Source organism: Coregonus lavaretus (genome assembly GCF_964263955.1).
Source record: "Coregonus lavaretus genome assembly, chromosome: 11".
Classification (NCBI taxonomy): domain Eukaryota; kingdom Metazoa; phylum Chordata; class Actinopteri; order Salmoniformes; family Salmonidae; genus Coregonus; species Coregonus lavaretus.
The window spans coordinates 61,001,487-61,026,670 of NC_139998.1; the positions used below are offsets into that span (position 1 = coordinate 61,001,487).

Genomic DNA, 25,184 nt, shown 5'->3' on the forward strand with positions numbered 1-25,184 from the left:
CAGGATTGGTAAACACTGTTGACGTGTATAATTGTATTACATACATGGAGACACAGCATCATTCAAAGACTGGAGTTTGATACTCCTGGTATTGGATATGACTGAAAAAAATAACGTCTCACAGACATTCATACCTGAACCGCACCTTTATTTGCCAAGGTAGAGTACATGATCAGTGAATATATTCAATGTACAGGCTACAATGTGGGGAACTCATGCTTGGTAATAACTACATGTAGATACGACTTCCATCCTTGGCACAATAAAGTGATATTATATTCTACTCAATCCATAGGCTTCATTGATGTCATTCAGAGTGTCTTGAAGTCAATACAACCGGCTATGAAAGCTGAGGTTCATAGCTAGCGTTATAATATTGCCATGTAACAGTCATGAGTGTAACAGTCATTTTCTGCAATTTCTTGGGGATTAATTTTTATTTTGTTTTTTTATTTAACGAGGCAAGTCCGTTAAGAACAAATTCTTAGTTACAATGACGGCCTACACCGGCCAAACCCGGACGACGCTAGGCCAATTGTGCGCCGCCCTATGGGACTCCCAATCACGGCCGGTTGTGATACAGCCTGGAATCGAACTGGGGTCTGTAGTGACGCCTCAAGCACTGAGATGCAGTGCCTTAGACTGCTGCGCTTAACTGGTGGAAGCAATTAAAACCACTATTCTGATGTAATATTCATACCAAAGGTTTAAGGGTCCATGATCGGCTACATTGCTAGATACACATCCATAGGAATACAGGTATTTTTATCCTCCACTACACAATAAGCAAGAAAGGAGTTAGCTAGCTACGTTACTTCAGCTGCATTGCATGTGTGGTGTCCGAACAACGATGCTGCGATGCTGTGTTGATAAGGAATCCGCTGACACTGTACTTTGATTATAAAGGTTTATTATATCAAAGATTTCAGCATCAATTTACAGACTCTGCAGAATCTGGAGAGCAACGAAACCAATCCCAAATATGATCACTCTCCCATTCTTTTGTTAAAACATGGTATATATATCCTATGCTTTATGTAACATAAGGTGGCGTGATTTGAATAGACCAATCCCTGGCCTCCACATAGCAGAATCTCCTCTGTTTTAGGGGGCCCCTATAGTAACACTTTCCAGATGTTTCAGCAAAGCAGAGTAAAGTTCGTCTAACCCCCAATATGAAAACCTCAGCCAAAGCTATAGAAGTTCAGATACTACACATGGCACATTTCAGCAAGGCAAGCTTTCAAAATTGTACATTCAATTTGCAGTAAATGCTTTAGGTAGCTAGATTCTTTACATTCACTGTTTCACAAGATGACAGCCTGGTTTGCTGGTTTTCTCAGGAGTCCCTTAAACATTAAACAACACGAATTACAATTTCATACTCATGTCAAAACGCCAATAAACTAACTAGCTAGCTGGCTAATGTTAGCTAGTCAGCAAGCTTGCTAAATAGAGATTTTCGTAATTTAACTTTATGACAAAACAATATACATAATCAATTGTCTCTACATTAACTAACATATTCCTCTCAACCGTACATTTTTTGCATGATTCGTTATGCCGTTATAATTACTTACACCTGCTTCCATCCTAGTATTTTTGTCAGCCATCTTTGCTGAAGAAAGTCTCCAGCGTTGGGTCACTGTCACATCTCCTCCGGCGCTCTGATTCGCCGGTCTACTGAGCCACCGGTCTGAGAACACCACCTCGGCAACACCGGAATGGAAACCCAACGCACCCTAATCACCTCCAGCGCACCTGCACCTCATCATCTCATCACCACCCCTATTTAGCCCTGGACTGTTCTGGATGATGTTGTGTGTGATTGTTTAGCTTCGTGTCGTTTCCTCTATCTTTGTTATTTCTCATTGTCATTGTTTAGTAAACCTTGACCTTGTTAATTCCTGCGTCTGTGTCCTGCCTCTTCGTATATCAGTACTCGTCACAGAATCACACACCAAACGAAAATGGATGCAGCAGGAGTTTCCCAGTGCCTGGACCAGCACCAGCAGCAGCAGCTTGCCCAGTTGAACGCCGCCATGCAGGAAGTGCTCCAAACGCTGCATAAACTGACCAGCGCTCCGGTTCCACCTCAGGGAGTGGCGAGTGCACCCAATCCACCTGTTCCCGTGCTATCACACACTCCTGCGGGAACCCTCGCCCTACCGGAGCGCTATGACGGTAAAACTACTAAATATAGTGGCTTCCTGCTACAGGTTTCCCTTTATCTGGCGCTTCAGCCTGGGGCATATCCATCTGACCAAGCCAGGATAGCGCTGGTGATTTCACTACTTAAAGGAAAGGCGCTGGATTGGGCCACGTCAGTCTGGGAAGGAGGTGAGGCCGCGGCGCTTCCCTAACCCACCTTCCTCGCTCGGTTCAGGGCGGTGTTTGATCATCCCACGGAGGGAAAGGACGGGGGTGAGCGTCTCCTCCATCTACAGCAGAGAGAGGGGCCCGCATCCGAGTACGCTCTGAGCTTTCGCACGGTGGCGGCGTCTTCCGGCTGGAATGAGCGTGCTCTGCGCACGGCCTTCAGGAGAGGCTTACGGGAGGACATCAAGACGGAACTCGTATTTTCGAAATGTATTTACTTACTTGAATAGGTTCTCCCAGCCATGTGGACGATTGGAAACAGGGCAGCAAAGTTTGGTTGTTACCAGATCGGTTTAGAGCATATTACTATTTAGTTGTGAATAACCAGACCTTCATACAAACTTGCTATGCTGAATTCTTGACGCACAGTCGAACGTGCTGCTATATGCTGCCAAATGCTGCCAGCACGCCCACAAGCGAGCCACTCTGGGCGGCTGAAGCCGTGTGCTAGTGTACACAGGGCATTTAGAATCAGAGGCATGTTTGTTCTAAATAATACATTTCTATCTGAACGTTGGATGTTGTGTCCATCCTCCTGTTGAGCCCTGGGACCCGCCTGGCCCTAACTATGTGGCGCTAGCCACAATAATGATTAGCCACAATAATGATTAGCCACAATAGTGGAATTTTCGGTTCACCTTCAAAATAAATGTCCCTCATTGAAAGTGATGCGAATGAAAACAAATAGTGGAATCATTCCATATATTTGGACTAGATAATGCTAAACAAGGAGATGGTGAGGAATGGAGGAGGAAGGAAGAAATGTTGAAGGAATGTTATTACATAATTTAAGATGAAGATAACTGTCACACCCTGACATAGAGTTCGCTAGTTGGTTTGGTCAGGGTGTGAGTATCTATGTAATGTGTATATCTATGTGTACATTCTATGTTATTATAGATCTATGTTGGCCGGGTGTGGTTCCCAATCAGAGGCAGCTGTCATTTGTTGTCTCTGATTGGGGATCATACTTAGGTAGCCATTTTGCCTACCTATGTTGTGGGATCTTGACTCTTGTTTGGCTTGTTTGTGTGTAGCCATTGTGAGCTTCACGTTACGTTTCTTTTGTTGTTTTGTCGTGTGTTAACTTAGTGAATAAACATGTATGCATTCCACGCTGCACCTTGGTCCAATCCTGTACTCAACGAACGTGACAGAAGATCCCACCAGCAACGGACCAAGCAGCGTGGCCAGGAGGAGCAAACACCCTGGACACAGCGGGAAGCAACATTGGTAGATGTCCTCCTCGGTTGGGGGAAAATTACCGAGGAAGAAGCCGTCCGTTACGGTGAGGTAATGGAGGAGGGCTGGAGTCCGGATCAAGGGCGACGTCAACGGTGCCGACGATGAATGAAGCCCGAGAGACAGCCCCAATAAATGTTTTGGGGTGGGCACACGGGGTGGTCGACGAAGCAGCAGGAGGCCGTGAAAGGCCTGACTGTGGAGGAGGAGGCCGCTGTCGTAGAGGTCCTCCAAGACCTGCGGATCAGCAGTATGAGAGAGGAGGCCACCACATTACGGGGGCTGTTAGAGAAGAGGGAGCAGGGTATCTCCCTTCAGAAGGAGGCGCTGCAGGAGGCCCAAAGGGAGAAGGAATTAGTGGTAGTTAATTTAGTGAATGAACATGTATGCATTCCACGCTGCACCTTGGTCCAATCCTGTATTCAACGAACGTGACAATAACTTACTACATTTGCACACACTGTATATAGATTTTCTATTGTGTTATTGACTGTACGTTTTGTTTACCCCATATGTAACTCTGTGTTGTTGTTTTTATCGCACTGCTTTGCTTTATCTTGGCCAGGTCGCAGTTGTAAATGAGAACTTGTTCTCAACTGGCTTCCTGGTTAAATAAAGGTGAACATTTTTTAATAAAAATAGTACAATAAAATAAAAAGTGCAGTTAATTCTCCACCTCCCCTAAATCAAAGACAGTACATAGTCACTCTTCATCTCTTTTTCATCAATGGCGTTGAACCTACCTACTTTTTTATTGTATTTTATTTTACCTTTATTTAACTAGGCAAGTCAGTTAAGAACAAATTCTTATTTACAATGACGGCCTACACCGGCCAAACCCGGACGACGCTGGGCCAATAGTGCGCCGCCCCTTAAATTGCCAGTATCCTGGTTCTCAACTGGGCACACAGGGACCTTTGGTTTCTGGTTAGGTGAGAGGTGACAAGGTTCTGGATCGTAGCTGTTTTTGATCTGGTTGTAAGTTCTGAGTTTTGGTTTTAGCCATATGTCAGTTGACAATCTTTCTTTGTAGCTTAGTGTGTTTTATCCCAGTTGAAACATGTAATTGAGTTCCTTTGTCACGGGGTAATTGTGTGTTTTATCCCAGTTGAAAACCTTTTTTGTTATTCTGTGCTCTGGAATATTGATAACACGGTTCCATAACCTAATCATTTCACCCCTCTGTCTTATTTCCCAGGGCTCCATCCCATGTTTCCTTCAATAGCAAGGCTTTGGGCAACCTTATGCACCCCCAGAAAGCATGGTGTGGCTCTATTCTGAATAGAGTGTGCTGTTTTGGATTAGTTAAAACCCCAGATTCCAGCAGCATAGTTCAGTATAGGATACACACATTAATTAGTGGAATTGAAACAAGACCACTTTCTGGTCACAGACGTACAAAATGACTTTGTGCTTATAGCTGAAGTTGTAACACGTCTGTAGTTGGTCTCTGCATCGCTCAGAGGACGTCTATGTTACCAGTTATACACTACTGGTCAAACGTTTGGACACACCTACTCATTCAAGGCTTTTCTTTATTTCCAAAAATAAAGTAGGTGTTCTAAAACTTTTGACCGGTAGTGTATGAAATGGTGTCAATATTGTACTGTCACTAAAACAGGAAGCTGGTGAGGGGAGGACGGCTCATAATAATGGCTGGAGTGAATTGGCTTTAAATGTCCAAATTCATAATCAATATGCTGAAATAAGTTGTGATTTGTATTTGTATTTATTATGGATCCCCATTAGCTGCTGCCAAGGCAGCAGCTACTCTTTCTGGGGTCCAGCAAAAGTAAGGCAGTTATACATTTTTAAAACATTACAATACATTCATAACTGATTTCACAACATATTTAGTGTGTGCCCTCAGGCCTCTACTCTACTACCACATATCTACAACACAACATCCATGTGTACTTGTGTGTATGGTGCGTATGTTATTGTAATGAATACTCGGACAGAGTGGTAAGATCCAATCGCAGAATAGCGATGCTTTATTAGAGTACAGACAAGGGCATAGCTTAATCGTGGTCGGGCGGGCTGTGGTCAAAACCGGGCCAGGCATAGACAGGCAGAGGTACCAAGGGAGCGGGCTTAGTCGTAGTCGAGGGCACAGGCACAGGATCAGAGAACGGTAATCACTGGGGTAGACAAGCAGAGGATTAAGCAATACGGGGAGTCAAACAACAAGGCACAGGTCGGATACACGGGTAATCAAAAACAACAAACTCTCTCTCTCTCTCTCTCTCTGAACAAAACGCTTAGCAAGTCACAAAGGAACAATACCTCGCACCGACTGAACTTCTGAGCACACCTTATATCCTACCCTAATTACGGACAGGTGTGCTCAGAACTCAGGTGAACCAGATCGAGTCTGATGACTCCCCCTCTCTGTAGATCGGGGAAGTGTCAGACTCTGTCTAGACCCAGCCAACCCCCGATCCCTTACAGTTATCATGTGTGTGTATGCATGTGTCTGTGTCTATGTTTGTGTTGCTTCACAGTCCCTGCTGTTCCATAAGGTGTATTTTTATCTGTTTTTAAATCAAATTTTACTGCTGGCATGAGTTACTTGATGTGGAATAGAGTTCCATGTAGTCATGGCTCTATGTAGTACTGTGCGCCTCCCATAGTCTGTTCTGGACTTGGGGACTGTGAAGAGACCTCTGGTGGCATGTCTTGTGGGGTACGCATGGGGTGTCCGAGCTGTGTGCCAGTAGTTCAAACAGACAGCTCGGTGCATTCAACATGTCAATACCTCTCACAAATACAAGTAGTGATGAAGTCAATCTCTCCTCCACTTTGAGCCTTGAGAGATTGACATGCATATTATTAATGTTAGCTCTCTGTGTACATCCAAGGAGCAGCCGTGCTGCCCTGTTCTGAGCCAACTGCAATTGTCCCAAGTCCCTCTTTGTGGCACCTGACCACACGACTGAACAGTAGTCCAGGTGCGGACCAAACATAAACATTACTGCTGTAGCGGGTGATTTGGACGGAGTCAGGCGCCGGGGGTGGAAATCACAGAATAATGGTTTATTTGGCCAAAACAGCGGTTCACAGTAATGTGTAAAACAACTAAAGTGCGACTTAACGGCGCACTGGGGAAAACAAAACACACGGGTGAATATCCTGACGATGAAGTACACAATGCTCCACCGAGCTATCGACATGGAAACAATCACACACAAAGACATGGGGGGCAGAGGGAAAACTTATACAGGGACTGGTGAGGGGATATGAACCAGGGGGAACACTTATACAGGGACTGGTGAGGGGATATGAACCAGGGGGAACACTTATACAGGGACTGGTGAGGGGATATGAACCAGGGGGAACACTTATACAGGGACTGGTGAGGGGATATGAACCAGGGGGAACACTTATACAGGGACTGGTGAGGGGATATGAACCAGGGGGAACACTTATACAGGGACTGGTGAGGGGATATGAACCAGGGGGAACACTTATACAGGGACTGGTGAGGGGATATGAACCAGGGGGAAAACTTATACAGGGACTGGTGAGGGGATATGAACCAGGGGGAACACTTATACAGGGACTGGTGAGGGGATATGAACCAGGGGGAACACTTATACAGGGACTGGTGAGGGGATATGAACCAGGTGTGTGTAAAAAACAAGACAAAACAAATGGAATGATGAGATGAGGAGCGGCAGTGGCTAGAAGGCCGGTGACGACGAACGCCGAAGCCTGAACAAGGAGAGGAGGCAGCTACGGAGGAAGTGGTGACAGCTGCACATACATGTGTCACACTTGTGTTCAGATGATATTTTACTGAATTATTACCTTATAAACTGCACCAGTATTTACCAAGCGGACACTCTACACTGGAACTGATCAGCTTTTCTACTGTAATCAATAGCATGCACAATTGAATCACTCACATTGGAATTGTATAGAAATCAATGGAGCTGGTACAATAACCGCGGAGACATTATCCGTTTGCGCTCTTCTAAAAGACAAACAACAACGAACTTGGGTGTACTAAATATACATGTCCATAGATGAGAATCTGTAGTAGCCATTTATTAATTCATCTCCTTGTGCCACAATGTTTATGGAAATGGCCAATACAAAAAAGGGAAATGCAGCACTTTTTTGACAATTTAAACGAATCATCACCTCACAGGTAGTTTTACATAGTGACAGGGGTTGGTTTTAATTTGAGTGAAAAAATTGTGTATATTTGTTTGTGGCCAGCAACTTTTATTAAAAGAGCGCGCTGATTTTTCCTTGCCAGGACTTGGAAAATGATCAACTGCGTTCTAAGTCCTGCAACTTGCCTGCGACAGGCAGGCGCGTATGATAAAATCAACTGTACATTTTTACATTTACATTTTAGTCATTTAGCAGACGCTCTTATCCAGAGCGACTTACAGATCGTGAGTGCATACATTATTTATTTTATATATATATTTTTTTTTTCATACTGGCCCCCCGTGGGAATCGAACCCTGGCGTTGCAAACGCCCTGCTCTACCGAGCTACATCCCTCCCGGCCATTCCCTCCCCTACCCTGGACGACGCTGGGCCAATTGTGCGCCGCCCATGAGTCTCCCGGTCGCGGCCGGCTACGACAGAGCCTGGATTCGGACCAGGATCTCTAGTGGCACAGCTAGCACTGGGATGCAGTCCCTTAGACCACTGCGCCACTCCGGAGACTATACCAAACCAAAGATATCAAATCAAAATGTATTTGCCACATGCGCCGAATACAATGCTTACTTACAAGCCCTTAACCAACAATGCAGTTAAAAAAAAAAAAAAAAAAAAGGTCTTAAGTAAAAAATAGATAAGTAAAAAATAGCAAATAATTAAAGAGCAGCAGTAAAATAAATTGGACCTAGACTTGGTGCTCCGGTACCGCTTGACGTAGCAGAGAGAACAGTCTATGACTAGGGTGGCTGGAGTCTTTGACAATTATTAGGGCCTTCCTCTGACACTGCCTGGTATAGAGGTCCTGGATGGCAGGAAGCTTGGCCCCAGTGATGTACTGGGCCGTTCGCGCTACCCTCTGTAGTGCCTTGCGGTCGAAGGCTGAGCAGTTGTCATACCAGGCGGTGATGCAACCAGTCAGGATGCTCTCGATGGTGCAGCTGTAGAACCTTTTGACGATCTGAGGACCCAGGCCAAATCTTTTCAGTCTCCTGAGGGGGAATAGGTTTTGTCGTGCCCGCTTCACGACTGTCTTGGTGTGCTTGGACCATGATAGTCTGTTGGTGATGTGGACACCAAGGAACTTGTAGCTCTCAACCTGCTCCACTACATCCCCGTCGATGAGAATGGGGGCGTGCTCGGTCCTCTTTTTTTCCTGTAGGCCACAATCTTCTCCTTTGTCTTGGTCACGTTGAGGGAGAGGTTGTTATCCTGGCACCACATGGCCAGGTCTCTGACCTCCTCCCTATAGGCTGTCTCATCATTGTCGGTGATCAGGCCTACCACTGTTGTGTTGTCAGCAAACTTAATGATGGTGTTGGAGTCGTGCCTGGCAATGCAGTCATGGGTGAACAGGGAGTACAGGAGGGGACTGAGCACGCACCCCTGAGGGGCCCCCGTGTTGAGGATCAGCATGGCAGATGTGTTGTTACCTACCCTTACCACCTGGGGGCGGCCCGTCAGGAAATCCAGGATCCAGTTGTAGAGGGAGGTGTTTAGTCCCAGGGTCCATAGCTTAGTGATGAGCTTTGAGGGCACTATGGTGTTGAACGCTGAGCTGTAGTCAATGAATCTGGAGTGATGGAGGTAGATATGTATAGGGGTCAGGTGACAGGGATACTGTAGTGATGGAGGTAGATATGTACAGTGGGGAAAAAAAGTATTTAGTCAGCCACCAATTGTGCAAGTTCTCCCACTTAAAAAGATGAGAGGCCTGTAATTTTCATCATAGGTACACGTCAACTATGACAGACAAAATGAGATCACGTTGTAGGATTTTTAATGAATTTATTTGCAAATTATGGTGGAAAATAAGTATTTGGTCAATAACAAAAGTTTCTCAATACTTTGTTATATACCCTTTGTTGGCAATGACACAGGTCAAACGTTTTCTGTAAGTCTTCACAAGGTTTTCACACACTGTTGCTGGTATTTTGGCCCATTCCTCCATGCAGATCTCCTCTAGAGCAGTGATGTTTTGGGGCTGTCGCTGGGCAACACGGACTTTCAACTCCCTCCAAAGATTCTCTATGGGGTTGAGATCTGGAGACTGGCTAGGCCACTCCAGGACCTTGAAATGCTTCTTACGAAGCCACTCCTTCGTTGCCCGGGCGGTGTGTTTGGGATCATTGTCATGCTGAAAGACCCAGCCACGTTTCATCTTCAATGCTCTTGCTGATGGAAGGAGGTTTTCACTCAAAATCTCACGATACATGGCCCCATTCATTCTTTCCTTTACACGGATCAGTCGTCCTGGTCCCTTTGCAGAAAAACAGCCCCAAAACATGATGTTTCCACCCCCATGTTTCACAGTAGGTATGGTGTTCTTTGGATGCAACTCAGCATTCTTTGTCCTCCAAACACGACGAGTTGAGTTTTTACCAAAAAGTTCTATTTTGGTTTCATCTGACCATATGACATTCTCCCAATCCTCTTCTGGATCATCCAAATGCACTCTAGCAAACTTCAGACGGGCCTGGACATGTACTGGCTTAAGCAGGGGGACACGTCTGGCACTGCAGGATTTGAGTCCCTGGCGGCGTAGTGTGTTACTGATGGTAGGCTTTGTTACTTTGGTCCCAGCTCTCTGCAGGTCATTCACTAGGTCCCCCCGTGTGGTTCTGGGATTTTTGCTCACCGTTCTTGTGATCATTTTGACCCCACGGGGTGAGATCTTCAGATTGAGGGAGATTATCAGTGGTCTTGTATGTCTTCCATTTCCTAATAATTGCTCCCACAGTTGATTTCTTCAAACCAAGCTGCTTACCTATTGCAGATTCAGTCTTCCCAGCCTGGTGCAGGTCTACAATTTTGTTTCTGGTGTCCTTTGACAGCTCTTTGGTCTTGGCCATAGTGGAGTTTGGAGTGTGACTGTTTGAGGTTGTGGACAGGTGTCTTTTATACTGATAACAAGTTCAAACAGGTGCCATTAATACAGGTAACGAGTGGAGGACAGAGGAGCCTCTTAAAGAAGAAGTTACAGGTCTGTGAGAGACAGAAATCTTGCTTGTTTGTAGGTGACCAAATACTTATTTTCCACCATAATTTGCAAATAAATTCATTAAAAATCCTACAATGTGATTTTCTGGATTTTTTTTCTCTCAATTTGTCTGTCATAGTTGATGTGTACCTATGATGAAAATTACAGGCCTCTCTCATCTTTTTAAGTGGGAGAACTTGGACCATTGGTGGCTGACTAAATACTTTCCCCCCCCTGTATAGGGGTAAGGGGACAGGGATACTGGAGTGATGGAGGTAGATATGTATAGGGGTAAGGGGACAGGGATACTGGAGTGATGGAGGTAGATATGTATAGGGGTAAGGGGACAGGGATACTGGAGTGATGGAGGTAGATATGTATAGGGGTAAGGGGACAGGGATACTGGAGTGATGGAGGTAGATATGTATAGGGGTAAGGGGACAGGGATACTGGAGTGATGGAGGTAGATATGTATAGGGGTAAGGGGACAGGGATACTGGAGTGATGGAGGTAGATATGTATAGGGGTAAGGGGACAGGGATACTGGAGTGATGGAGGTAGATATGTATAGGGGTAAGGGGACAGGGATACTGGAGTGATGGAGGTAGATATGTATAGGGGTAAGGGGACAGGAATACTGGAGTGATGGAGGTAGATATGTATAGGGGTAAGGGGACAGGGATACTGGAGTGATGGAGGTAGATATGTATAGGGGTAAGGGGACAGGGATACTGGAGTGATGGAGGTAGATATGTATAGGGGTAAGGGGACAGGGATACTGGAGTGATGGAGGTAGATATGTATAGGGGTAAGGGGACAGGGATACTGGAGTGATGGAGGTAGATATGTATAGGGTTAAGGGGACAAAGTGAGTGCACCTCAGCAGTGTTTTACTATTTTTACCAGAAAGTTGACTTCCAGACCTTTCAAAAACAGCATTACTAGTTATTGTTTATGGGCATCTCAAGAAAAGTAATTACTTTTGGATATGTCTATTTAGACGGAAATCTACATTTTGCTCTTACATTCAAGAAACATGTCATCGTGTCGCGCCGAACTGAGCATGTGCAGGCCGTCAAATGAAAGGTTTTGACAAAACTGAAAAGGTGTCAGTTTGTCACTTTCACAAGGTTGTAGTATCGACAGTCAGTCAACTTCAGTACAATGTACTATGTGGAGATTCCCTTTGTCAGTCAACTTCAGTACAATATACTATGTGTAGTTTGTCTCTATGTGTAGTTTGTCTCTATGTGTAGTTTGTCTCTGTGTGGTTTGTCTCTCTGTGTAGTTTGTATCTCTGTGTAGTTTGTCTGTGTGTAATTTGTCTCTGTGTAGTTTGTCTCTATGTGTAGTTTGTCTATATGTGTAATTTGTCTCTCTGTGTAGTTTGTCTCTATGTGTAATTTGTCTCTCTGTGTAGTTTGTCTCTATGTGTAGTTTGTCTCTATGTGTAGTTTGTCTCTATGTGTAGTTTGTCTATATGTGTAATTTGTCTCTGTGTAGTTTGTCTCTATGTGTAATTTGTCTCTCTGTGTAGTTTGTCTCTATGTGTAGTTTGTCTCTATGTGTAGTTTGTCTATATGTGTAATTTGTCTCTCTGTGTAGTTTGTCTCTATGTGTAGTTTGTCTATATGTGTAGTTTGTATATGTGTAGTTTGTCTATGTGTAGTTTGTCTCTCTGTGTAGTTTGTCTCTGTGTAGTTTGTCTATATGTGTAGTTTGTATATGTGTAGTTTCTATATGTGTAGTTCGTCTCTCTGTGTAGTTTGTCTCTATGTGTAATTTGTCTCTCTGTGTAGTTTGTCTATGTGTAGTTTGTCTCTCTGTGTAGTTTGTCTCTCTGTGTAGTTTGTCTCTATGTGTAGTTTGTCTATATGTATAGTTTGTCTCTCTGTGTAGTTTGTCTCTATGTGTAGTTTGTCTCTATGTGTAGTTTGTCTCTGTGTAGTTTGTCTCTATGTGTAATTTGTCTCTCTGTGTAGTTTGTCTATGTGTAGTTTGTCTCTCTGTGTAGTTTGTCTCTCTGTGTAGTTTGTCTCTATGTGTAGTTTGTCTATATGTATAGTTTGTCTCTCTGTGTAGTTTGTCTCTATGTGTAGTTTGTCTCTATGTGTAGTTTGTCTCTGTGTAGTTTGTCTCTATGTGTAATTTGTCTCTCTGTGTAGTTTGTCTATGTGTAGTTTGTCTCTGTGCAGTTTGTCTCTATGTGTAATTTGTCTCTATGTGTAAATTGTCTTTGTCTCTATGTGTAAATTGTCTCCCAGGGTGGAGTTGCTGGGTAAGCTCTCTTGTTTAGAATACGTAGCATTATGTCGCTTGGTTATTCTAAACGGACCGTGCTGCGGTCAAAGAGGCTAGCCCAGCTTATGCTAAAAAGCCTCCTGGCTAACGTCGGCTAGCATGCTTAACTTCCCCTGGCGTCATGGCAACCCTTTTCCTATTTTCAGTTCCTGGAGTTGGAGGGAGTGAAGGAAACGGGGTGCACCTCCGATGAAGAAGCAGCCTCCAGAGCACTTGGCTAGGGTGACCCCCAGGGCGAGGCACATTGGCACAGGCACAGCCTCCAGAGCACTTGGCTAGGGTGACCCCCAGGGCGAGGCACATTGGCACAGGCACAGCCTCCAGAGCACTTGGCTAGGGTGATCCCCAGGGCGAGGCACATTGGCACAGGCACAGCCTCCAGAGCACTTGGCTAGGGTGATCCCCAGGGCGAGGCACATTGGCACAGGCACAGCCTCCAGAGCACTTGGCTAGGGTGATCCCCAGGGCGAGGCACATTGGCACAGGCACAGCCTCCAGAGCACTTGGCTAGGGTGACCCCCAGGGCGAGACACATTGGCACAGGCACAGCCTCCAGAGCACTTGGCTAGGGTGACCCCCAGGGCGAGACACATTGGCACAGGCACAGCCTCCAGAGCACTTGGCTAGGGTGACCCCCAGGGCGAGGCACATTGGCAAAGGCACAGCCTCCAGAGCACTTGGCTAGGGTGACCCCCAGGGCGAGGCACATTGGCACAGGCACAGCCTCCAGAGCACTTGGCTAGGGTGACCCCCAGGGCGAGGCACATTGGCACAGGCACAGCCTCCAGAGCACTTGGCTAGGGTGACCCCCAGGGCGAGACACATTGGCACAGGCACAGCCTCCAGAGCACTTGGCTAGGGTGACCCCCAGGGCGAGGCACATTGGCAAAGGCACAGCCTCCAGAGCACTTGGCTAGGGTGACCCCCAGGGCGAGGCACATTGGCACAGGCACAGCCTCCAGAGCACTTGGCTAGGGTGACCCCCAGGGCGAGGCACATTGGCACAGGCACAGCCTCCAGAGCACTTGGCTAGGGTGACCCCCAGGGCGAGGCACATTGGCACAGGCACAGCCTCCAGAGCACTTGGCTAGGGTAACCCCCAGGGTCTGAGTGACCAGTGCCCCCATGTTTAGCAAACGGGGTACTATGCCAGTCATAGCCAGAGCCCCCTGTGACCATAAAGGGGCCGGGCTTCATGCAGGCTATACAGTCTCACGTATGCACAAAGTATGTTGGAAGCTTGTCCATGTTTAATGCTGCCCCCTCTGTTACACTGCGTTCCACCGCGTTCCACAGTGTTCACAGGGTTCAAGGGGTACATCAATCTCCCCAGGGTGAGAGTGACAAGTTCGGTCACTGTCCACAAGGGGGTGCCCCTCCCCAATTGGTGCCTCATTACTGGAATTCATTGCTGATTCCTGTCTGTAGCTCACTAGTCCCTATGAGGTGTCTAGTGATACAGGTTATGAGCTCTACAGGCGATTAGTTGTCAGTAGTGTATATATATATATATATATATATATATATATATTGTGCTTTTAACAGAGCTGAGATTTACTTTGAAGTGTAGAATGTAGCAATGCAGTGGAAACCAGTCACTGACACAGACATGGTGCTGTAGCGGGAAGAACGGAATGTCGTGAACCAAGAGCTTGTGAGTTCAAATCCCAGTTGAATAATAATTACTGTATAAATGAATGTGCACAATGTAATCATGTATGAAAATGAGTGTCCTCTTTAAGGAATACCTGGAATAGTGTAAAGTAATCCTTCTTCCCCCACCCCCCATAAAAAATAAAAAATAAAAAGAGCGACTGTACGGCCTCGTCGAACTCTCGGTGCGGTTAGACAATCAGCGTCGTGAGAGGGCACATGAGAGAGGGATGACGCAAGGTGCGCCTCCGCGTCCCACTATCAACCCAGAGGCTTTACGCCGATTCAGGGAGGAGACGCCTCAGGAGGAGGCTATGCAGCTGGGGTCGGCGCGCTGGTCCAGGATGGAGAGGCAGAGGCGTCTGCGCCAGGGACGTTGCCTGTACTGCGGCCAGGCAGGTCACCACTGCGACTCATGCCCGGAGAAGCCGGTAAACGGGAGGGCCGGAACCGAAACCCCAACTCCAGAGACTCCCGGACATTTCTCCCCGTCAGGGTTCAGTGGGCCCGCGCTGCGCGTCGAGCGCATGCACTGGTGGATTCTGGGGCCGCGGAAAACCTGATTTGATGCGGGGCTGGCCCAAGTGTGGAGCGTTCCGCTACTCTCCCTTTCCGAGCCGGTTCCGGTCATGGGCCTGGACGGCCGTTGGGGTCGGGCTTCATCAACTGGCACACTGTTCCCGTGCGTGGTCTATGGGAGGATTTCCAGTTTTTCATTGTGGACTCTCCAGAGTGTCCCCTCGTCCTTGGACACCCCTGGCTGGTCGCCCATAAACCCCAGATAGACTGGTCCACGGGGCGGCTCATCCTAGAGGGAGGCTCTGCCCCCGTCCTGTTCCGGTCTCCACCGACCACTCATCAGCCCAAACCACTGTCCCAGACCACCTACCAGTCCTCACCTCTTCGCCAGGTTCTGCACTCCGAACCGCAGACCGCCCTAGCGGCGGTTGCCACCGGGAGGACGGCGGCTACAGACTACGTCACCGGCCCAGACCTGGCAGGCGTTCCCCGGGAGTATTGGGATCTGGGGGAGGTGTTTAGTAAGAGGCGTGCCAAGGGCCTACCTCCTCACAGGCCATACGACTGCGCTATCGATCACCTGCCGGGCGCCATGCCCACACAAGGGCGATTGTTTTCCTTTTCCTGGCAGGAGACGCTGGCCATGAGGGAGTATATCAACGAGGCACTCGTCGAGGGTCACATCCGTCCCTCTACCTCACCAGCGGGCGCGGGCTTCTTCTTCGTGCGGAAAAAGGATGGTGTGCAGCGGCCTTGCATTGATTACCGGGCACTCAACGACATCACGGCTAAGAACCGCTACCCAACTCCCCCTGATGACGACAGCATTCGAGTCGTTGCAGGGAGCACGGTTCTTCACCAAGCTGGACTTACGTAATGCCTACAGCCTGGTGAGGATTCGGGAGTGGGACGAGTGGAAGATGGCTTTTAACACACCCTGTGGGCATTTTGAGTACCAAGTCATGCCTTTTGGTCTAGCCAACGCTCCTGCGGTGTTCCAGGCATTGGTCAATGACGTGCTCCGGGACCTCCTCGACTACAGCGTCTTCGTGTATTTGGATGACATCCTAATATTTTCGAAGGACATGAGTGAACACCAGCAGCACATTCGGCAGGTCCTTAAATGCGTTCTCCGTCACCAGCTCTACGTCAAGGTGGAGAAGTGTGTTCCACACAGAGACAGTATCCTTCCTGGGGTTCATCGTCACCCAGGGGGACCTACGGATGGACCCAGCAAAGGTTAGCGCGGTACTGGATTGGCCCCAGCCCTCATCCCTCAAGCAACTACAACGGTTTTTAGGGTTCGCTAATGTTATAGGCGATTTAGTCGACATTTTAGCTCCCTTGCCGCTCCCCTGACAGCCCTCACCCAGACGAGCATACGCTGCTTCGCCTGGACCCCGGAAGCGGGGAACGCATTTGATGCGCTTAAGCGGTGCTTTACATCGGTCCTAGGGCATCCTGATCCGTCCCAGCCGTTCATTGTGGAGGTGGATGCTTCAGATGTTGCGGTGGGAACAATCCTGTCCCAGCGGTTCCTCACGGACGGTAAGACTCACCCCTGTGCGTTTTTCTCACGTCGGATGTCCCCAGGGGAGCGGAATTATGATGTGGGGAACCGTGAGCTGCTAGCGGTCAAGCTCGCCCTGGGGGAGTGGAGGCATTGGCTAGAGGGGGCCGCCCATCCATTCGTCGTATGGACTGACCACAAAAACGTAGCTTACATTCAGGGGGCCAAGAGGCTCAACTCGCGCCAGGCCAGGTGGGCCCTGTTTTTCACCAGGTTTTGGTTCACCATCTCATACCGTCCTGGGTCGAAGAACACCAAGCCTGACGCGCTCTCCCGGCAGTTCGACCCCGTGGACCTGGTGGAGAGGGACGACCCCATTGTCCCCAACGCCCTGATTGCTGCCCCAGTTTCGTGGGGAATTGATAGGCTGGTCAGAGCAGCACTACGGCAGGAGCCCGAACTGAACGGAGGTCCATCGGGGAGGATGTACAGTGAGGGGAAAAAGTATTTGATCCCCTGCTGATTTTGTATGTTTGCCCACTGACAAATAAATTATCAGTCTATAATTTTAATGGTAGGTTTATCTGAACAGCGAGAGACAGAATAACAACGAAAAAATCCAGAAAAACGCATGTCAAAAATTTTATAAATTGATTTGCATTTTAATGAGGGAAATAAGTATTTGACCCCTCTGCAAAATATGACTTAGTACTTGGTGGCAAAACACTTGTTGGCAATCACAGAGGTCAGACGTTTCTTGTAGTTGGCCACCAGGTTTGCACACATCTCAGGAGGGATTTTGTTCCACTCCTCTTTGCAGATCTTCTCCAAGTCATTAAGGTTTCGAGGCTGACGTTTGGCAACTCGAACCTTCAGCTCCCTCCACAGATTGTCTGTGGGATTAAGGTCTGGAGACTGGCTAGGCCACTCCAGGACCTTCATGTGCTTCTTCTTGAGCCACTCCTTTGTTGCCTTGGCCGTGTGTTTTGGGTCATTGTCATGCTGGAATACCCATTCACGACCCATTTTCAATGCCCTGGCTGAGGGAAGGAGGTTCTCACCCAAGATTTGACTGTACATGGCCCCGTCCATCATCCCTTTGATGCGGTGAAGTTGTCCTGTCCCCTTAGCAGAAAAACACCCCCAAAGCATAATGTTTCCACCTCCATGTTTGACGGTGGGGATGTTGTTCTTGGGGTCATAGGCAGCATTCCTCCTCCTCCAAACACGGCGAGTTGAGTTGATGCCAAAGAGCTCGATTTTGGTCTCATCTGACCACAACACTTTCACCCACTTCTCCTCTGAATCATTCAGATGTTCATTGGCAAACTTCAGACGGCCCTGTATGTGTGCTTTCTTGAGCAGGGGGACCTTGCGGGTGCTGCAGGATTTCAGTCCTTCACGGCCTAGTGTGTTACCAATTGTTTTCTTGGTGACAATGGTCCCAGCTGCCTTGAGATCATTGACAAGATCCTCCCGTGTAGTTCTGGGCTGATTCCTCACCGTTCCCATGATCATTGCAACTCCACGAGGTGAGATCTTGCATGGAGCCCCAGGCCGAGGGAGATTGACAGTTATTTTGTGTTTCTTCCATTTGCGAATAATCGCACCAACTGTTGTCACCTTCTCACCAAGCTGCTTGGCGATGGTCTTGTAGCCCATTCCAGCCTTGTGTATGTCTATAATCTTGTCCCTGACATCCTTGGAGAGCTCTTTGGTCTTGGCCATAGTGGAGAGTTTGGAATCTGATTGATTGATTGCTTCTGTGGACAGGTGTCTTTTATACAGGTAACAAGCTGCGATTAGGAGCACTCCCTTTAAGAGTGTGCTCCTAATCTCAGCTCGTTACCTGTATAAAAGATACCTGGGACCGGTTTTCGAAAGCTGCCCACTTCATTCCCCTTCCCCTTCCCAAACTCCCGTCGGCCCGGGAAATGGCTAAGTTGGTAGTGCAGCATGTTTTCTGGGTCCATGGCCTTCCCCAAGATGTGGTGTAGGATCGGGGCCCTCAGTTCGCCTACAGGTTCTGGAAGGCGTTCGCCACCTGCCTCGGTGCCTCTGTCAGCTTGTCTTCCGGCTTCCATCCCCAGTCGAACGGGCAGATGGAGCAAGTCAACCAGAATCTGGAGGGGGTCCTGAGGTGCTACGCCTCCAGCAACCCAGCTACGTGGAGTCACCAACTGGCGTGGGCAGAGTACGCCCACAACACCCTTCTCTGCTCGTGCCCCAATGCATAGTGCCAACTGTAAAGTTTGGTAGAGGAGGAATAATGGTCTGGGGCTGTTTTTCATGGTTTAGGCCCCTTAGTTCCGGTGAAGGGAAATCATAACGCTACAGCATACAATTACATTCTAGACAATTCTGTGCTTCCAACTTTGTGGCGACAGTTTGGGGAAGGCCCTTTCCTGTTTCAGCATGACAATGCCCCGGTGCACAAAGCGAGGTCCATACAGAAATGGTTTGTTGAGATCGGTGTGGAAGAACTTGACTGGCCTGCACAGAGCCCTGACCTCAACCCCATCAAACACCTTTGGGATGAATTGGAACGCCGACTGTGAGCCAGGCCTAATCGCCCAACATCAGTGCCTGACCTCACTAATGCTCTTGTTGGGCAACGAAGGAGTGGCTTCGTAAGAAGCATTTCAAGGTCCTGGAGTGGCCTAGCCAGTCTCCAGATCTCAACTACATAGAAAATCTTTGGAGGGAGTTGAAAGTCCGTGTTGCCCAGCGACAGCCCCAAAACATCACTGCTCTAAAGGAGATCTGCATGGAGGAATGGGCCAAAATACCAGCAACAGTGTGTGAAAACCTTGTGAAGACTTACAGAAAACGTTTGACCTGTGTCATTGCCAACAAAGGGTATATAACAAAGTATTGAGAAACTTTTGTTATTGACCAAATACTTATTTTCCACCATAATTTGCAAATAAATTCATAAAAAATCCTACAATGTGATTTTCTGGAATTTTTTTCTCTCAATTTGTCTGTCATAGTTGACGTGTACCTATGATGAAAATTACAGGCCTCTCTCATCTTTTTAAGTGGGAGAACTTGCACAATTGGTGGCTGACTAAATACTTTTTTTCCCCACTGTACAGTGGGGAGAACAAGTATTTGATACACTGCCGATTTTGCAGGTTTTCCTACTTACAAAGCATGTAGAGGTCTGTCATTTTTATCATAGGTACACTTCAACTGTGAGAGATGGAATCTAAAACAAAAATCCAGAAAAACACATTGTATGATTTTTAAGTAATTAATTTGCATTTTATTGCATGACATAAGTATTTGATACATCAGAAAAGCAGAACTTAATATTTGGTACAGAAACCTTTGTTTGCAATTACAGAGATAATATGTTTCCTGTAGGTCTTGACCAGGTTTGCACACACTGCAGCAGGGATTTTGGCCCACTCCTCCATACAGACCTTCTCCAGATCCTTCAGGTTTCGGGGCTGTCGCTGGGCAATACGGACTATCAGCTCCCTCCAAAGTTGTTCTATTGGGTTCAGGTCTAGAGACTGGCTAGGCCACTCCAGGACCTTGAGATACTTCTTACGGAGCCACTCCTTAGTTGCCCTGGCTGTGTGTTTCAGGTCGTTGTCATGCTGGAAGACCCAGCCACAACCCATCTTCAATGCTCTTACTGAGGGAAGGAGGTTGTTGGCCAAGATCTCGCGATACGTGGCCCCATCCATCCTCCCCTCAATACGGTGCAGTCGTCCTGTCCCCTTTGCAGAAAAGCATCCCCAAAGAATGATGTTTCCACCTCCATGCTTCACGGTTGGGATGGTGTTCTTGGGGTTGTACTCATCCTTCTTCTTCCTCCAAGTGCGAGTGGAGTTTAGACCAAAAAGCTATATTTTTGTCTCATCAGACCACATGACCTTCTCCCATTCCTCCTCTGGATCATCCAGATGGTCATTGGCAAACTTCAGATGGGCCTGGACATGCGCTGGCTTGAGCAGGGGGACCTTGCGTGCGCTGCAGGATTTTAATCCATGGCGGCGTAGTGTGTTACTAATGGTTTTCTTAATCCATGGCGGCGTAGTGTGTTACTAATGGTTTTCTTTGAGACTGTGGTCCCAGCAGTCTTCAGGTCATTGACCAGGTCCTGCCGTGTAGTTCTGTGCTGATCCTTCACCTTCCTCATGATCATTGATGCCCCACGAGGTGAGATCTTGCATGGAGACCCAGACTGAGGGTGATTGACCATCATCTTGAACTTCTTCTATTTTCTAATAATTGCTCCAACAGTTGTTGCCTTCTCACCAAGCTGCTTGCCTATTGTCCTGTAGCCCATCCCAGCCTTGTGCAGGTCTACAATTTTATCCCTGATGTCCTTACACAGCTCTCTGGTCTTGGCCATTGTGGAGAGGTTGGAGTCTGTTTGATTGAGTGTGTGGACAGTTGTCTTTTATACAGGTAACGAGTTCAAACAGGTGCAGTTAATACAGGTAATGAGTGGAGAACAGGAGGGCTTCTTAAAGAAAAACTAACAGGTCTGTGAGAGCCGGAATTCTTACTGGTTGGTAGGTGATCAAATACTTATGTCATGCAATAAAATGCAAATGAATTACTTAAAAATCATACAATGTGATTTTCTGGATTTTTGTTTTAGATTCCGTCTATCACAGTTGAAGTGTACCTATGATAAATATTACAGACCTCTACATGCTTTGTAAGTAGGAAAACCTGCAAAATCGGCAGTGTATCAAATACTTGTTCTCCCCACTGTAGATCAACGGAGTGGAGCTTGGAGCCTTTAACGTTAACAGAACTGCGGGAAAGCAGTGTTCGGCAGGCGGGGACAAAGGACACTGTCTGCCGGTGTCCTAGCTAGCTAATGGTGTCGCTCCCGTCTGTGTACCGGAGTCCTAACTAACTAACTAGCTAGCTAGTGAACAGTGTCCCTTCGCCCCCGCCTGCCGAGCACCTGCCCTCGCCGTAACGTTAACAGAACTGCGGGAAAGCAGTGCTCGGCAGGCGGGGGCGACGGACACTGTCTTCTTCTTCTTCCGTGGATGTTTATATGGCAGTTGGCAACAAACTTTAAAGGTACATTACCACGTCCAACTGGACTGGAATGTCGCCCCTGCCTCCCGCCTCCCGTCTCTGTACCAGAGTCCTTAAAAATGGACCAATATAAGTATCTGCAGGAACCCCCACATGTGAATTGCAATCACACCTTTCTCTAGCTTTAATGGCGTGCCACTGGAATAAAAATAAATAAATATGCATACTATCTTAATAAAACACAATTTTCCACCACCATTATCGGATTTTCGGACAACTTACGGATGTTGCACACCGTGTTCAGCCAATCAGGTTGCAGCAGTCTGTTGTTTACCCCTGGCTGAACACTGGGCGCAACATCAGGAAGTAGCATTAGCCACTCTAGCGTGGTGGTGGAAAATTGTTTTAAGACAGTATGCATATTTTTCCCTTTTGTTCCCCCAGCGACCATTAAAGCTTTTCTAGCCTGAATGGAAGATGTTTTATGTAGGAACCGGTTGCCGTCTGGACACAGCCAAGGCTAGCCTAGAACCTGTATAGGAATGGATCATGATAATGGAGGTTTCAAGACTGGTCATTCAACTGAGACTGCTCTTCTCTGTGTCACGGAGGCTCTCCGCACTGCTAAAGCTAACTCTCTCTCCTCTGCTCTTGTCCTTCTAGACCTGTCTGCTGCCTTTGATACTGTGAACCATCAGATCCTCCTCTCCACCCTCTCCGAGTTGGGCATCTCCGGCGCGGCTCATTCTTGGATTGCGTCCTACCTGACCGGTCGCTCCTACCAAGTGGCGTAGCGAGAATCTGTCTCCGCACCACGTGCTCTCACCAATGGTGTCCCCCAGGGCTCAGTTCTAGGCCCTCTCCTATTCTCGCTATACACCAAGTCACTTGGCTCTGTCATATCCTCACATGGCCTCTCCTATCATTGCTACGCAGACGACACACAACTAATCTTCTCCTTTCCCCCTTCTGATAACCAGGTGGCGAATCGCATCTCTGCATGTCTGGCAGACATATCAGTGTGGATGACGGATCACCACCTCAAGCTGAACCTCGGCAAGACGGAGCTGCTCTTCCTCCCGGGGAAGGACTGCCCGTTCCATGATCTCGCCATCACGGTTGACAACTCCGTTGTGTCCTCCTCCCAGAGTGCGAAGAGCCTTGGCATGACCCTGGACAACACCCTGTCGTTCTCCGCTAACATCAAGGCGGTGACCCGATCCTGCAGGTTCATGCTCTACAACATTCGGAGAGTACGACCTTGCCTTACACAGGAAGCGGCACAGGTCCTAATCCAGGCACTTGTCATCTCCCGTCTGGATTACTGCAACTCGCTGTTGGCTGGGCTCCCTGCCTGTGCCATTAAACCCCTACAACTCATCCAGAATGCCGCAGCCCGGCTGGTGTTCAACCTTCCCAAGTTCTCTCACATCACCCCGCTCCTCCGCACACTCCACTGGCTTCCAGTTGAAGCTCGCATCTAATACAAGACCATGTTGCTTGCCTACGGAGCTGTGAGGGGAACGGCACCTCCGTACCTTCAGGCTCTGATCAGTCCCTACACCCAAACGAGGGCATTGAGTTCATCCACCTCTGGCCTGCTGGCCCCACCTACCTCTGCGGAAGCATAGTTCCCGCTCAGCCCAGTCAAAACTGTTCGCTGCTCTGGCACCCCAATGGTGGAACAAGCTCCCTCACGACGCCAGGACAGCGGAGTCACTCACCACTTTCCGGAGACACTTGAAACCCCACCTCTTTAAGGAATACCTGGGATAGGATAAAGTAATCCTTCTACCCCCCCTTACCCCACCCCCAAAAAAATAAAAAATACATATTGTAAAGTGGTTATCCCACTGGCTATAAGGTGAATGCACCAATTTGTAAGTCGCTCTGGATAAGAGCATCTGCTAAATGACGTAAATGTAAAATGTGAATGGAGATCTAGCGCCCAATTGTAATACTTGAGTAAAAGTAAAGATACCTTCATAGGAAATGACTCAAGTAAAAGTGAAAGTCACCCAGTAATATACTACTTGAGTAAGTCTAAAAGTATTTGGTTTTAAATAAACTTAATTATCAAAAGTAAATATAATTGCTAAAATATACTTAAGAATCAAAAGTAAAAGTAAAAGTATAAATCATTTCAAATTCCTTATATAAAGCAAAACAGACTGCACCATTTACTTGTTTTTAAAAATTTACGGATAGCCAGGGGCACACTCCAACACTCAGACATAATTTACAAATGAAGCATTTGAGTTTAGTGAGTCCACCAGATCAGAAGCAGTAGAGATGACCAGGGATGTTCTCTTGATAAGTGTGTGAATTGGACCATTTTCCTGTCCTGCTAAGCATTCAAAATGTAACAAGTACTTTTGGGTGTCAGGGAAAATCTATGTAAAATGTACATTATTTACTTTAGGAATGTAATGAAGTAAAAGTTGTCAAAAATATAAATGGTAAAGTACAGATAGTACTTAAGTCCGGTCTTTGTATTGGTAGTTCTTTTAAAGGATATTTTTGTATTCTGAAGTACTTTGCAACAGTGCGTATGTTTGTGCCTGTTAATATTAGGATATATATTTGAGTACAGGCTTCCTTCTTTTCACTCTGTCATTTAGGTTAGTATTGTGGAGTAACTACAATGTTGGTGATCCATCCTCAGTTTTCTCCTATCACAGCATTAAACTCTCTAATGTTTTAAAGTCACCATTGGCCTCATGGTGAATAATCCCTGAGTAGGGGTTTCCTCTGCTAGTGACTAGGCCTGTATTGATACACCATCCAAAGTGTAATTAATATTTTCACAATGCTCAAAGGGATATTGGGCTCCCGAGTGGCGCAGTGGTCTAAGGCACTGCATCTCAGTGCTTGAGGCGTCACTACAGACCGAGTGGCGCAGCGGTCTAAGGCACTGCATCTCAGTGCTTGAGGCGTCTCTACAGACCCCCTGGTTCGATTCCAGGCTGTATCACAACCGGCCGTGATTGGGAGTCCCATATGGCGGCACACAATTGGCCCAGCGTCGTCTGGGTTTGGCGGGTGTAGGCCGTCATTGTAAATAAGAATTTGTTCTTAACTGACTTGCCTAGTTCAATAAAGGTTAAAAAAAATAAATAATAATAATCAATGTTATTTAATTTAATTTTTTGACTCATCTACCAATAGGTGCCCTTCTTTGCGAGGCATTGGAAAACTTCCCTGGTCTTTGTGGTTGAAACTGTGTTTAAAAATTAATTGCTCGATTGAGGACCTTACAGATAATTGTATGTGTGGGGTACAGAGTTGGAGTAGTCTTTAAAAAATCCAGTTAAACACCATTATTGCACACCTAGTTAGAACACACAACTTATCTGACTTGTTAAGCACATTTTTATTCCTGAAGTTATTTATGCTTGCTATAACA

At 47.1% G+C, this 25,184-nt stretch overlaps 1 protein-coding gene across 1 annotated transcript in view; it reads left to right on the top strand.

The window, feature by feature from the left end:
* LOC311137617 (actin remodeling regulator NHS-like) overlaps positions 1-13,061 on the top strand; it is a gene marked incomplete at both ends in the record, with an annotated part of 198,350 nt that extends 185,289 nt beyond the window's left edge. Inside the window, 2 exons of the mRNA XM_084172119.1 lie at positions 12,911-12,923; positions 13,044-13,061. Of these exons, the coding sequence (XP_084028245.1) occupies positions 12,911-12,923; positions 13,044-13,061 (31 nt within the window). The remainder of the gene's footprint in view (positions 1-12,910; positions 12,924-13,043) is intronic.
* Positions 13,062-25,184: the final 12,123 nt, after the last annotated feature.